We start from the raw sequence: 16,502 nt of genomic DNA on the forward strand, positions 1-16,502 counted from the left end.
GATTTTATTGATTTATTCATGAGACAGAGAGAGAGAGGGAGGCAGAGACACAGGAAGAGGGAGAAGCAGGCTCCATGCAGGGAGCCCAATGTGGGACTCGATCCTGGTTCTCCAAGATCAGGCCCTGGGCTGAAGGCAGAGCTAAACCGCTGAGCCATCTGGGCTGCCCTTAAGCTGCTAAGTTTATGATAAAATTTGCTATGGTAGCAATGGAATGGATGTACTGAGCTTCTAACATGAAAAACACCAAATGAAAAGGAAAACAACTTGGGAGAACCAGAGATACTGCTGGAAACAGAAAAACAAAACAAAACCTTCTTAAATACAATTCTCAGAAAGTAAGATGACATCTATGACAGACAAATAGGATGTTGTAAACAATAACTAGCAATTAACAAAGAGATATTTGAAGATACAGTGAAAACAGTTCTAAGGAGTGCCTGGCTCAGTTGGTAGAGAATGCAACTCTTGATTCAGGGTTATAAATTTGAGCCTCAGATTTGGTACGGAGATTACTTAGAAAAACAAAATAAAATCTTAAAAAAAACACAGTTCTTTTTTTGTTTAAGATTTTATTTATCTGACAGAGAGAGAAAGAGAGCACAAGGAGGGGGAGCAGCAGGCAGAATGAGAGGGAAAAGCAGACTCCCCTCGGAGCAGGGAGCCTGATGCAGGGCTCAATCCAGGACTCTGAGATCATAAAGTAGGCCGAAGGCAGATGCTTAACCAACTGAGCCACCCAGGCACCCCCAAAAAAAGTTTTAAGAGGGAATATATAGTATTACAAAGGCCTACTCAAGAAACAAAAAAGAAAGTCAAATAAACCATCTAATCTTACACATGAAGGAAACAGAAAAAGAAGAATAAACCCCAAGGTGAGTAGAAGGAAGAAAATAATAAAGATCAGAGCAGAAATAAATGACATAGAGACAAAAAAAAACACCCAAAACATAACAAAAATCAATGAAATTATGAGATAAAATTGATAAACCCTTAGACTTACCAAGGAAAAAAAGAGAAAGGACCCAAATAAATAAAACCAGAAAAGAAAGTCTTGAAGTAAAAACTGGCCCCACAGAAATATAAACGACTGTAAGAGAATGGCATATGAAAAATTATATGCCAACAAATAGAACCCAGAAAAAAATAGACTAATTTCCAGAAAAATACTATCTTCTAAAACTGAATCACAAAGAAATAGAAGATCTGAACAGACTACTCATAATTAAATTGAATAAAAAACCTACCAAAGTCCAGGACCAGATGGATTCATGAGTAAATTCTACCATTTAAAGAAGAGTTAATACCTATTCTCCTCAAAGTATTCCAAAAATAGAGGAGGAAAGAAAGGTTCCAAATATATTCTATGAGACCAGCATTACCCAGATACCAAAACCGGAAAAAGAAAAGAAAAGAAAAGAAAAGAAAAGAAAAGAAAAGAAAAGAAAAGAAAAGAAAAGAAAAGAAAAGAAAAGAAAAGAAAAGAAAAGAAAAGAAAAGAAAAGAAAAGAAAAGAAAAGAAAAGAAAAGAAAAGAAAAGAAAAGAAAAGAAAAGAAAAGAAAAGAAAAGAAAAGAAAAGAAAAGAAAAGAAAAAAAAGAAAAAAGAAAAGAAAAGAAAAGAGAAAAAAAAAGAGAAAAGAAAAGAGAAAAGAAAAGAGAAAAGAAAAGAGAAAAGAAAAGAGAAAAGAAAAGAAAAGAGAAAAGAAAAGAAAAGAAAAGAAAAGAAAAGAAAGAAAAGAAAAGAAAAGAGAGAAAAGAAACGAACTACAAGCCAACATCCTTGAAGAACACAGATGGAAAAATCCTCAACAAAATCTTAGCAAACCACTTTCAACAATACATTAAAAAGATCATTCACCAGAATCAAGTGGGATTTATTCTGGAGATGCAAGGATGGCTTAATATTCATAAATCAATTAACATGATACACCACATCAACAAATGGAAGGATAGAGATTATATAATCTCAATCAATACCAAAAAAGCATTTGACAAAATTCAACATCCATTCAGGATAAAATTCTCTGTAAAGTGGGTTTAGAGAGAACATACCTCAACATAATAAAGGCCATCTATGAAAAACCCATAACTAACAATATACTCAGTGCTAAAAACAAAAAACAAAACAACTTTACCTCTTAAGAACAAGACACCACTTTATTTATTTTTTAAGATTTTATTTATTTATTCATGAGAGACACAGAGAGAGGCAGAGACACAGACAGAGGGAGAAGCAGGCTCCATGCAGGGAGCCCAATGTGGGACTTGATCCCAGGACTCCAAGATCATGCCCTGAGCCAAAGGCAGACGCTTAACCGCTGAGCTACCCAGTGTCCCAAAGACACTACTTTCAATCAACATAGTACTGAAAGTACTGGAAACAGCAATCAGAAATAAGAGGCATCCATACTGGTACAAAAGAAGTTAAACTGTCACTATTTGCAGATGACATGATACTATACATTGAAAATCCTAATGACTTCACCAAATAGCTACTAGAAGTAATCAGTAAAATTGTAGGATACAAAACACCCAGAAGTCAGTAGCATTTCTATATACTACTAATGAAGTAGCAGCAAGAGAAACACTGGGACAGTTGTTAAGAAACAACTCTGCTTATAATTGCACCAAAAAGAATAAAATATCTAAGAACAAGCTTAATGAAAGAATTGAAAGACTGTACAATAAAACAGATAAAGAAACTGAAGATGACACAAATGGAAAGATATTCCATGTTTAGGGATTAAAAGAATTAATATTGCTAAAATGTCCATACAACCCAAAGCAATCTACAGGTTCAATGTAATCTCTATCAAAATACCAAAATCATTTTTGTTTTTTGTTTTTTGTTTTTTTTTTTTTAATTTTTATTTATTTACTTATGATAGTCACAGAGAGAGAGAGAGGCAGAGACACAGGCAGAGGGAGAAGCAGGCTCCATGCATCGGGAGCCTGATATGGGATTCGATCCCGGGTCTCCAGGATCGCGCCCTGGGCCAAAGGCAGGCGCCAAACCGCTGCGCCACCCAGGGATCCCGCAAAATCATTTTTTTTAAGATTTTTATTTATTTATTCATGAGAGACATAGAGGCAGAGACACAGGCAGAGGGAGGGAGAAGCGGGCTGGGCTCCATGCAGGGAGCCCGACGTGGGACTTGATCCTGGGCCTCCAGGATCCTGCCGTGGGTTGCTGGCAGAGCTATACTGCTGAGCCACCAGGGCTGCCCCCGACATCATTTTCACAATTACTACTAAATAGGACAATTACTACTAAAATTTTTATGTAACTACAAAAGACCCTGAATAGCCAAAGCAGTCTTTAGAAAGAAAACAAAGCTGAGGGTATCACAATTCTCAATTTCAAGATATACTACACAAAGCTGTAGTAAATAAAACAGTATGGTACTGGCATAAAAACAGATGTACTGATCAATGGATTAGAACAGAGCCCAGAAATAAACCCATGCTTATATGGTGAATTAATATGTGACAAAGGAAGCGAGGTAAAACAAAACAAAACAAAACAAAACAAAACACACAGGAAAGACAGTCTCTTTAATAAATGGTGCCAGGGGATGCTCAGTGGTTGAGCATGATCACTGGGGTCCTGAGATCAAGAGTTTCCCCATGGGAAGCCTGCTTCCCCCTCTGCCTGTGTCTCTGCCTCTCTGTGTCTCTCGTGAATAAGTAAATAAAATCTTTTTTAAAAAATGGTGCTGGAAAAACTGGACAAAATATTAGCAAATCGCATAAAAATAATGAAAATGGATTACTTTCTAACACCGTACACACACACAAAAAAAACCTCAAAATGGATTAAAGACCTAAACATGAGACCTGAAACCATAAAAATCCTAGAAGAGAACACAGACATTCTCTGAGAGTGACCACAGCAGAATTTTTCTAGGTATGTCTCCTGAGGCAAGGGAGACAAAGCAAAAATTAAACTGAGACTACACCAACATAAAAAGCTGTTGCACAGCAAAGGAAACCATTAACAAAGCAAAAAGGCAACCTACTGAATGGGAGAAGATATTTGCAAATGATTTATCACATAAGGGGTTAATATCTAAACTACATAAAGAGCTTATACAACTCAACACCAAAAACACAATTCAATTTAAAAATAGATTAATAGGAACACCTGGGTGGCTCAGCGGTTAAGCGTCTGCCTTCAGCTCAGGGCATGGTCCTGGAGTCCAGGGATTGAGTCCCACATCGGGCTCCCTGCATGGAGCCTGCTTCTCCCTCTGCCTGTGTCTCTGTCTGTCTCTCTCTCTGTGTTTCTCATGAATAAATAAAACCTTTTAAAAAATAGATTAATAGACATTTTCTCAAAGACATATAGGTGGCCAAAAGACACACAGAAAGATGCTCAAACCACTAATCTTCAGGAAAATCAAAATCAAAATCTCAATGAGGTATCACCTAACACTTGGGATAGAATGGCTAAAATCAAAAAGGCAAGTAATAAGTGTTATTATTAGCAAGGCTGCGGAGAACAAGGAACCCTCATGCACTTTTGGTGGGAATGTACACTGGTATACTTACTGTGGAAATAAAAATGGAGTTTTCTCAAAAAAAAAAGAAAACAAAACTATAATATGATCCAATAATTCTGCTACTGGGTATTTATCCAAAGAAAATGACAACACTAATTCAAAAAGATACATGCACCCTTGTTAATTTGCAGCATTATTTACAATAGCCAAGATATGGAAGCAACCTATGTCCAGTGACAGATGAATATCGGATAGGGAAGATATGGAGTGCATATATATAAACATACACATACACAATGGAATATATGCAGCCATAAAAAGGATGAAATCTTCCATTTTCAACAACATGGGTAGACCTACATGGTATTATGCTAAGTAAAATAGGTGAGACTGAGAAAGACAAATACTGTATGATTTCACTCATATGTGGAATCTTAAAAGAAGAAAAACAAAAAGCAGAACTAGATCTATAAATATTTACAAATCATATAACTAAGAAGTGATTAATATCTAAATTATAGAAAGATCTCATACAACTCAATAACAAAAGCAAAAACATCCAATTAAAAATGGGTAAAGGAATGGGATGCCTGAGTGGCTCAGTGGTTGAGCGTCTGCCTTTGGCTCAGAGGTCCAGGGATCAAGTCCTGCATCGATCCTGTGAGGAACCTGCTTCTCCCTCTGCCTATTTCTCTGCCTCTCTCTGTGTGTCTGTCATGAATAAATAAATAAAATCTTAAAAAAAATGGGTAAAGGACCTGAATAGACATTTTCCCAAAGAAGATACACAAATGGTAGACAGATACATGAAAAAGTGTTCAACATCACTAATCATTAGAGAAATACAAACCAAAACCACAATGCAATGTCACTTCATACCTGTTAGAATGGCTATTGTCAAAAAGATTAGTACTGGCAAGGATATGGAGTAAAGGGAATCCAGCCACAATGGAAAATAGAATGGAAGTTCCTCAGAAAATTAAAAATAGAACTACTGTATAACCCAGCAATTCTACTTCTGGTAATATAACTGAAGGAAATGAAACCACTATCATGAAGAGATATCTGCGCCTCCATGTTCTTAGCATTGTTTGCAATGGCTAAGAAAAGGAAGCAACATAAGTATTCACTGACAGATGAATGGATAAAAAAGTTGTGATACACAAACACAGATATTATTCAGCCATAAAAAGAAGGAAATCCTGCCATTTGTGACAACACTGATGGACCTTGAAGGCATTATGCTAAATGAAATAAAGTCAGAGAAAGATAGATACTGTATAATCTCGCTTATATGTGGAACACAAAACAAAACAAAACAAAACCAAAAAAGTAAATTCATAGAAAGAGAGATCATATTTGTGGTTACCAGAGGCAGGAGGTGAGGAGTGGGGGGAACTGGATGAAAGTGGTCAAAGGTACACACTTAAGTTATAAGTAAGTACTAGGGATGTGATGTATGACATGAAGACTATAGTTAATGCTGGTATGGTATATTTGAAAGTTGTTAAGAGTTACAATTGCAAGGATTTTCAGTGCACATGTGTGTGTGTGTGTGTGTGTGTGTGTGTGTACCTATATGAGATAATGGATGTTAACTTTGGTGATCATTTTACAGTATTACTTAAGTTATTATGCTGTACACCTTAAATGTACACCATGATCTCAGTACAACTAGAAAAAAAGTGTTTGGTAGAATTCACCAGTAAACCAGTCTGGCCTTAGTGCTGTTTTGGAAGGTTATTAATTTATTGATTCAATTTCTTTAACAGATACAGGTTTACTCAGGTTGTCTATTTCTTATGTGAGTTTTTAGAAGATTGGCTGTCAGGTTTTTTATTTAGTAAAAATTATGTTGGCTCAGGTCATGATCTGGGGGCCCTGGGATAGAACCCCACACTAGGATCCGTACTCAGTGGGGAATCCCCTTGTCCCTCCCTCTCACCCCTGCTTGTGCCCTCTCAGAACAAATCAAATCTATTTTAAAAAAGAGCTTATGACATAGGGCAGGGGGGTAGGTTAAATAGATAATGGGTATTAAGGAAAACACTTGTGATGAGCACTATGTGTTGTATTTAAGTGACAAATGACTAAATTCTACACCTGAAACTAATAAGTACACTTTGTTAACTAGAATTTAAAACTTGAAAAAAAAAAAAAGGGCTTAAAACATAAAACCATTTTATTTTATGAATACCAACAAACTAATTCTAAGGTTTTTTTTTAATTTTTATTTATTTATGATAGTCACACAGAGAGAGAGAGAGAGAGGCAGAGACACAGGCAGAGGGAGAAGCAGGCTCCATGCACCGGGAGCCTGACGTGGGATTCGATCCTGGGTCTCCAGGATCGCGCCCTGGGCCAAAGGCAGGCGCCAAACCGCTGCGCCACCCAGGGATCCCTAATTCTAAGGTTTATATGGAAAGGCAATACACCTAGAATAGCCAACACCATATTGAAGGAGAAAAACAAAGTTGAAGGACTGATGCTACATGACCTCGAGACTTAATATAAAGCTATCATAATCAAGACAGGGTGCTGTCTAGCAAATAGATCAATGGAACAGAATGTAGCATCCAAAAATAGATCAATATAATTATAGGCAACTGATCTTTTTTTTTTAAGATTTTATTTATTTATTCATATGAGAGAGAGAGAGAGAGAGAGAGACGCAGAGACATAGGCAGAGGGAGAAGCAGGCTCCATGCAGTGAGCCCGACATGGGATTTGATTCTGGGTCTCCAGGATCATGCCCTGGGCTGAAGGCAGGCACTTAACCGCTGAGCCACCCAGAAATCCCGGCAACTGATCTTTGACCAGAGAGCAAAGGCAATACATAGGAGAAAAGATACTTTTTCGATACATTATGCTCGAACAACTGGACATCCCCATGTAAAAAAAAAGAATCTAGACCCAGACTTTATACTCTTCACAAAAATTAACTCAAAAGGATCACAGTCCAAAATGTAAAATGCAAAACTATAAAACCTCTAGATAACACAGGAACAAAATCTAGATAATCTTGAGTTTAGTGATGAGTTTTTAGATATGACAAAAAAGACATGATCGATAAAAGAAATAACTGATAAGCTAGATTTCATTAAAATTAAAATTTCCGGGATTCCTGGGTGGCGCAGCGGTTTGGCGCCTGCCTTTGGCCCAGGACGCGATCCTGGAGACCTGGGATCGAATCCCACGTCGGGCTCCCGGTGCATGGAGCCTGCTTCTCCCTCTGCCTGTCTCTCTGCCTCTCTCTCTCTCTGTGACTATCATAAATAAATAAAAATTTAAAAAAAAAAATTAAAATTTCCTGCTCTCTGAAAGAAACCGTCAGAGAATGAAAAAACAAGCCAGAGACTGGAATAAAATATTTGCTAAAGGAATATCTAATAAAGTACCATTTTCCAAAATATATACTAAAAACTTAAGAACTCTTGAAATTCAACAGTAAGAAAACAAACTGATTAAAAAATAGGTCAAAAGGGATGCCTGGATGGCTGAACCAGTTAAGCATCTAACTCTTGATCTCAGCTCTGGTCTCAATCTCATTGTCATGAGAGCCTGGGGGGTGAGGGGGTGGTTAAGGTCCAAAGACCTTAACAGTCTCCTCGACAAAGATGATGTACCCATGGCAAATGAACATACAAAAAGATGCTCCACATCCTATGTTATGAAGGAAATACAAATTAAAATAACAATGAGGGGCAGCCCGGGTGGCGCATCGGTTTAGGGCCGCCTTCGGCCCGGGGCGTGACCCTAGGGTCCAGGGATAGAGTCCCACTCCCTGTGTCGAGCCTGCTTCTCCCTCTGCCTCTCTCTCTCTCTCTGGGTCTCTCACGAATAAATAAATAAATAAAATCTTAAAAAAAAAATAACAATGAAATGTCACTGCACATTAGAATGGCCACAAACCAAACACTGACACCACCAAATGCTGGTGAGGATTCAGAGCAAAAAAGAATTCTCATTCATTACCAGTATGAATACAAAATGGTGCAGCTACTTTGGAAGACCGTTTGGTGGTTTCTTAAACAACTAAATATTTTTACCATATGATCCAACAATCACATTCCTTAGTATTTACCCAAAGGAGTTGAAAACATACCCATACAAAACCCTCCACACAGATATTTATAGTAGCTTTACTTATACTGCATATCTTAGAAAAAACTACAATACCCTTGGTATTGGTAGGTACATAGGATAAATAATCTGTGGTACATCCAGACAATGGGATATTATTCAGTGCTAAAGTGAAATGAGCTATCAAGCCATAAGACATGAAGGAAACTCAGATGCATATAACTATGCAAAAGAAACAATCTGAAGAAACTACATACTGTATGACTCCAACTGTATGATATCCTAGAAAAGGCAAAACTATGGAGACAGTAAAGAGATTAATGGTTGCCAGGGGTTAGGGAAGAAGGAAGGATGAAAAGGCAAAGCACAGAAGATTTTTAGGGCAGTGAAACTGCTCTATATGATACTATAATGATGGATACATGTCATTATGCATTTGCCCAAACCTACAGACTGTATAATACCAAGAGCGAATCCAAATGTAAGCCACGGACTCTAGATGATGTGTTGGTGTCGATTTACCAAGTGTACCACTCTAGTGTGGGATGTTGATAGTGGGGAGGTTGTACATGTGCAAGGATAGGGAATAAATGGGAACTCTGTACTTTCTGCTTAATTTTGTTGTGAACCTAAAACTGCTCTAAAAAAATAAAGTTTATGAACTAAAAAAAAAAAAAAAGATAAATCATATAAATGGGTAAGTCAAAAAAGAACCTTAGATGGCTAATAAAGATATAGAAACATTCTTAACTTTATCAGCTTTGAATGAGAAAATATAGTATTTCATTTTAGAAGTAAACACTAAAAACTGACAACATTCAAGTGTTTGTGATGATTTGGGACAATGGATTTTTATACATTGCTGGTTGTAATGTAAATTGGTAAAGCAGTCCTCCCTTATCCACGATTTCCATTAATTGTAGTCTGGAAGCAGATGATCCTTCTTTTGATGTATCATCAGAAGGTCAGCTTAATGCTGTGTCACAGTGCCTATATCCTTCACCGGACTTCATCTCATGTAGGCATTTTATCATCACACATTATCACAAGAAGGATAAGTATAGTACAATAGGATATTTTGAGGGAAAGACCACATTCACAAGACTTTTACTATAGTATATTGTTATAATGGACTTATTTTATTATTGTTAATCTCTTATTGTACCTGATTTATAAATTAAACTTTATCACACACACATATATATATATATATATATGTATAGGATAAAATACAGTACATTTACTATCTGTGGTTTCAAGAATCTACTGGGGGTCTTTGAACATACCCCTCACAGATAGCAGGGGACTACTGTATAGCCACTTGAGAAACTCCTACATACAAATACAAAACTGAAAACAAAACCCCACAAAGTAATGGCACTAACATATTGTTTATGGATCTAAACAGATATGGAAAAATGAATGTGCATGTTGGTGTGTTACTAATGTATTTTTAAAAGTACTAGAAGGTTATATACTAACTTATGACAGTGGTTGCTTTGTGAAGACAAATTATAAGAATGTGCCTCAAGAACTTTACCTCTATTATTGTGACTTAAAAAGTTTTGCAAAATGGCAGTTATTAATTCTAAAATAACAGGAATTAGGTAAGTTTCATATAATTCCTTATACTTTTCTGTATTTTAATTTTTTTTCCTAAAAATTCCATCAAGCATAAAAAAAACACTGTAATTTCAGTCATTAGATCAAAATAGTAATGTCCTGCATCTCCTCTAAATCTATGGAATAATAGAGTTATGTTCTAGTAATAATGACAATAGTTCACATTCTCTCTGATGGCCGAATACTTCCTGTCACATGACATAACTGGGTCAGCCAAAAGTAACCCACATTTCATTTCAGAAAGCATAAACAGAATTACTACAAGAGTGTTCAAGTTGTAGACTGCTTAAGGAAGGTAACACTCATGGTCATTTCCTTTAGAGCTGTGTCAGGCCTTTAGTGAAGGAAGTGACACAATGTGCTCAATCACTAAAGTCAAATAGTGACTTACCTGAAGGAAACATTACAAAAGCTACATCCTGAAAATAATGCTTTTTCCTTCTCCTTCCCGAGAAATAAATTAAGTCATCAGAATGAAGTATTATATAATAATACATACCTGATACATTTCTAGCAAGAAAAGAATCTATGTTAGACTCCTCCTGTTCCATCTTACTTTAATATTTATCTTGAAGTGATATAAAACTTCCAAGAATAAAGTGAAAAACTGACATACACATACATACATAGCTCACCCCAGCCTACTCTTTGAAATAAGCTCAGTGTTAATCATCAGTCATACATATTTCACATAACTCATATGTTCATGAAGAATTTAATACTTACTAAAAGTCTTACAGATGTCAGAAACAGCTTTGAAGACTCTATCAGAGAAATTCACTTTCACCTTCACATACTTCATGTTGGGAAGCTGTAGGCGAAGCAGTTTGTGCTGGGGGGTGAACTGAAGCTTAGCATCTGCCTGAATGCCATACTTATCCAAGGTCCAATGTGTTTTAAGAAGCCAAGTTCTCTTCTTTTCCCACCAGAGAGCATGATCAGACCAATCTTTTTTTACATCTATAAAAACACAAGCAATACACAAAACATTTAAAAACACTTAAAAATCACTAAGATTACTTCGAAAGAAATTATATGATAACTAAATTGGATATTTAATATAAGCAACTAATTAAATATTGTCTTTTATGTGATGAGTATAAAAGAAATACTAAAGAGCAGAGAAAACATTCTGTGCCCTTGAAAGCCCATACATGAGGTAGCTGACGCAGAATTATTAGAACACTAATAATGCTTATATCAGGTACAATATGGGACACAGGGATGAAGAGGGTCCTGAGACTGAGCCTGGGACTCCAAGGATTCCCTTTTCCTTGGTTCCTCCACCCCCGCCCTACCCGCTCCTGTGCACATTCTGTCTCAAATAAACAAATTTTTAAAACAAAAACAAAAAAAGAAACAAAGCCTTCCAGGGAAAGAAAAAAAAAAAAAAACCCTGGAAAATAACATTTTTGGAAACAAAAACTACTCTCATGATTCTGATAAAAAGATCATTTTAATATAAGTTTTAAAAGCCTTGGTCAACTTTAAAAAAAAAAAGAGCTTAAAAGCATATACTTTTTTTTTTTTTAACACAACTTGTATACCTGAAAGCCTCACACAGTAAAAAATAAAATTTCCACATCATGTGCCTAGAAACACCTTCTTCAATGGTGAAACTTAAATCACATGACTGAATTTCTCATTGTGGAAGAAACACAAATGGAAAAAGTCTTCAATTAAATCCCCAGACATTAAAAAAAATTAATCAGTAAGTAATGGGAGAATTGTAGTTACTTCTGACTACATTGCCACTTTGAAATTTTAATATTTGTTTTGGAAAAACCCAGTCAATTATGTCAATTGAAGTTTAATTGTATTAATATATATAATTCCTATTTTATAACTACTCACTTAATTGTGAGACACACTGTATGTAGTACCCTGCATCTTTTTTTTTTTTTTTTAAAGATTTCATTTATTTATTCATGAGAGACCCACAGAGAGAGAGAGAGAGGCAGAGACACAGGCAGAGGGAGAAGCAGGCCCCACGCAGCAGGGAACCTGATGTGGGACTCGATCCCAGGTCTCTAGAATCACACCTGGGGCTGAAGGCGGCGCCAAACCGCTGAGCCACCTGGGCTGCCCAGTACCCTGCATCTTAAATTATTTTCCAGCACAGAATTTGTCAATTAACTTTAAATACTGAAAATCTTATCTAACATTAAAAACCACCAAGGTTGGAACCTTTTCATTTATTGAGGTAAATGGTCACACACATTATATAAAGGGTTTACTTTTCACGAAGAGAGAACCCAAAACAGGAAAAGATAACTGCAAAGAATGAACCAATTTGAGTAAGTCTGAGCTGAACTGAATTAATGGTAGGTAGGCATATATTACTTTCCTCCCCATACCTCAGTCCATTCACTCTTCTGTCCTCTGGGCCAATGTCAACCACTAAGGAAGACCTATCTCCCCAGTGGGGGGAAAAGGGAAGAAAAAGCTGTATCCTCCTCCTCCTCTGTAAACACTGATATATCATTTGGATTCCCCCAAAAGGCAAACCTGAGATGAGAACTTTGAAGGGAAGCACACTTTGAAGGGAATAGGAAGTGAGACGGTTACAGAGAAGTGTATTAAGGGTTCACTGACTACTGTGTATAACTGGGAGTTCAGTCCTGCTAAAGACCCCCTGAGGAATTATGTAGAAGATGCCTAAGACTTGTCCCACCTAAGGAAACATAAGGTGAGGTATCTATCTACTTCCTTGGTTGCTCCCAAGGCCATTAAATTCCTACTACTTTCTGGCTGTCAATGCATATAGCTGGCCACCCTTCACTCAGGCAGACCCACAAAGCCCCAAATATTTGTATCAGGACTTTTACAGAAAAACTTCATGGGTCTCTGATGAATGAAAATCTCAACTTTCCATCAATTAGGTTTTGAACTCTAAACTCAGAAACACCTAACTCTCCTGATCTTCCTCTAAAAATCTGACCCTCCCTATCAATTCCACCTCCCTTCCTCACAACAAAGGAGCAGCCCACCTGCATCCAGCAAGAATAAACAAGGGAATGTTATGTTTCAAAATCATCACTGATAATTCTGAAGAACTACAGGAAACAGAGTGAAAATGAGAGATACATAAATTAATGTGGGAGTGGAAATAAAAGTCCGAGTAGCAATGGTTAGGCAGTGAGGAAGTAGTGATAAGGAATACAGAGAACTTTTCCTGAGTACTTTGTTACAGGAGGAGCACAATAATAGGATGGCAGATGGACAGAAAATGGAAAGCAAATCCAAGGAGTATTTTTAGGGTTTTTTTTTCCATTTTTTTAAAAGATTTTATTTATTTATTCATGAGAGACAGAGAGAGAGACAGAGACACAGGCAGAGGGAGAAGCAGGCTCCATGCAGGGAGCCTGATGGGGGACTCGACCCTGGGTCTCCAGGATCAGGCCCTGGGCTGAAGGCGGCGCTAAACCGCTGAGCCACCAGCGCTGCCCTAGGTTTGTTTTAAAGAAGAGAAAGTTGAGGCAGCCTGATGGCTCAGAGGTTTAGCGCCGCCTTCAGTCCACGGCCTGATTACGAGACCTGGGATTGAGTCCCAGGTCAGGCCCCCCAGAGGGAGCCTGCTTTTCCCTCTGCCTGTGTCTCTGCCTCTCTCTGTGTGTCTCTCATGAAGAAGAAGAAAGAAGAAGAAAACAAAGAAGTTATTACAAGATCATTTTTTAAAAGAATTACATTTTTTAAAAAGATTTATTTTAGAGAGACAGCATAAGTAGGGGGGAGAGGCAAGAGGGGAGTAGCCAAGGAGGAGAGAGAGAGGGGAAATAGACTCCTCACTGAGTGGGGCACCCCATGCAGAAATCAGAGCTCGTGACCTGAGCCAAAACCAAGAGTTGGACGCTTAACCGACTGAGCCTCCCAGGTGCCCCTACAATGTCTTTTTTTTTTTAATAGGCTCCATGCCCAGCCTGAACTCTCCAACCTGAGATCAAGAGCCTAGCTGAGATCAAATCCAATGCCTAACCAATCGAGCCACCCAAGTGCTCCTTTAAAAAGTGATTGGAATGATAATATAAAACTCAAAACGCATTTACAATTACCATTTCTTAATTTGCTCTTCAGCACAGTCATTGTGTCTGTTTCACCTCAAAACTTTTTAGAAACTTGATTAAGCTCTCTTAAATACACAAAATAATGTTTTCTCACCTTCTAGAAAATCTTCCTTTGCTGCTGGCTTTGTATAACACTATGTATCCTACTTCAAAACTAGTAATACCTTCACCTCAAGTACCATAACTGGCTTCACCCAGAATATCACAAGAATATAGCTGTTCTATTCAGAAGCAGCAAAAATGAATTTTATACACTGATAAAAATCCTGAGAAAAACGATGATCTACCAATTGAGAATCACTCAACAAGGCAAGTGTAAGAGCCAATTGTACATCAAAAATACTTAACAAATTTTGTATGTATGTGTAAAGCAGTATATCTTAATGCAGTAACTCTTGAAAGTACTTAGGTTATCTAGTATGCTACAGCACAGCTTGTCTCCACAGTAATAAGTTAAACTATACTATGTCAACTGTAACTGATATAAACACAATGTGCACAGGAGATTTCAAATATCAAGATATATATTTATATATTCCTCCAATCAAAGACTGAGTAGAAGCATAAAAACTTTGATTTTAAAAGTAAAATGGTCATCTATAAAATCACTACAATAATGAAAAGCAAATGAAAATGCTGGTGATTCATAAAATAATGGCTTATTTTCCTTATGTGGCATTACAATTTATAAAGAAAGTTATTGAAGTTCCCTACATGTACATAATGAAACTTTAGAACAACTTTCCATGTATTTTACTCCCACATCAAAATCTGAAACCCGCACCTGTTCTAATAAACATTTCTAATTTTTTAGAATGGCAGCCTTAGTGTTTCAAACATAGCATTAGACAACTAAATGCAACACACACACTCACACATAAGAATAATCAGCCTGGGGCACCTGGGTGACTCAGTCAATTAAGTGACTGACTCGATTTTGGCTCAGGTCATGACTTCACGGTTGTGAGATGGAGCCCCACGCCAGGCTCTCACGGGTTGTGGAGGCTGCTTAAGATTGCTTAAGATTCTCTCCATACCCTCACTCTCAAAACAAAAACAAAAACAAACAACAACAACAACAACAAAACCATCAGCCTGGCACTTGCCATGGTAGGAGTTAGCAAGCATCACCATAAGGGGGACTTGTTTCATCAGCATTATAAAACCATTCAAGGGGTAGATCATGCTCAACAATATGTTCTAGTAGTCAATTTTTCCAAAGTTAATTTTCAGTTATGCTCCAGGTATAGTGTAACCACCTTCTTTTATTTGGTATATTGTGACTTTAAAATATTTTATCTAGATTTTAAGAGGCAACACACTATAAATACAAACCTCAGAAAGAAAATCTAAGGGGGGAATACTATAAAGTCATTTTCTCTCTTGCAGTAGAAAAGACATTTCTTTCTTTATTCATAAATCTAGCCTTTTTCAGAAGTCAAGAACTATTTAGATTATGGTTCCATAAACCAATAAAGGTCATCTATAATACTTTTAGTAATATACGTCAATTTTTCAAAAACACTTTGCCAGCACTGAGTAATGTATAGAATTATTGAATCACTATATTATATGCCTAAAACTACCACTGTTTGTTAATTATACTAGAATTTATAAACTTTTAAAATTAACTTAAAAAAATTTTGCTAGAATTCTGGAAAGAATTATTGCTGTGTTCCTCCCTTATTTAATAGATCCAATCATGCTGTGCTCTGTTCCACATAAAAGTAACACTATCTGACACTCAAATTTACATCATTAAAATTGCAAATGGCTAAAACATTAACTGAATCAATAAAAATCTCTCTTGACTAACAGAATGCTCTTCAAATTCAAGAAGTAGTTGAGTATTTAACCTACAAAGACACCATTTGTGTATTCTAAGGAACAAAACTTAAGGGTTTCATTATTGTGAGGCTGAGTATACAAACATTGCTTATTCTACCAAATGGCCTTTGGAGCATTCACCTGCTCCATGACTCCAGGAGTCACAAAAAAAAAATCAAGTATTTCAAAAAGCTTTCTGCTAGGGAAAATACTATGTCCCTCTTTTTGCAATGATAGCTTCCTTACACTCTAGAAAATATAAGCACAGAGAAAGGGGATACACTATTAATACTCTATTTAATCTTTTCCTATTAGGGCCACAATTCCTTCTTAACTATTTTATTATGCAATTCTAAAATGTAATTATTTACTTTCATTTTTTAAAAAATTTTAATTGTTGGG

The 16,502-nt window shown here is 36.7% G+C and overlaps 1 protein-coding gene across 7 annotated transcripts in view; it reads right to left on the minus strand.

Moving 5' to 3' along the window:
* The window catches only part of FERMT2 (FERM domain containing kindlin 2), an 80,259-nt gene that overhangs the window by 38,392 nt on the left and 25,365 nt on the right, over positions 1-16,502 (minus strand). For all 7 annotated transcript variants that reach the window (XM_077909312.1, XM_077909314.1, XM_077909311.1 and 4 more), the window contains exon 3: positions 10,936-11,169. In XM_077909312.1, coding sequence (XP_077765438.1) covers positions 10,936-11,169 — 234 coding nt within the window. The remainder of the gene's footprint in view (positions 1-10,935; positions 11,170-16,502) is intronic.

Source organism: Canis aureus, chromosome 9, assembly GCF_053574225.1.
Source record: "Canis aureus isolate CA01 chromosome 9, VMU_Caureus_v.1.0, whole genome shotgun sequence".
In the NCBI taxonomy this organism is placed as follows: Eukaryota; Metazoa; Chordata; class Mammalia; order Carnivora; family Canidae; genus Canis; species Canis aureus.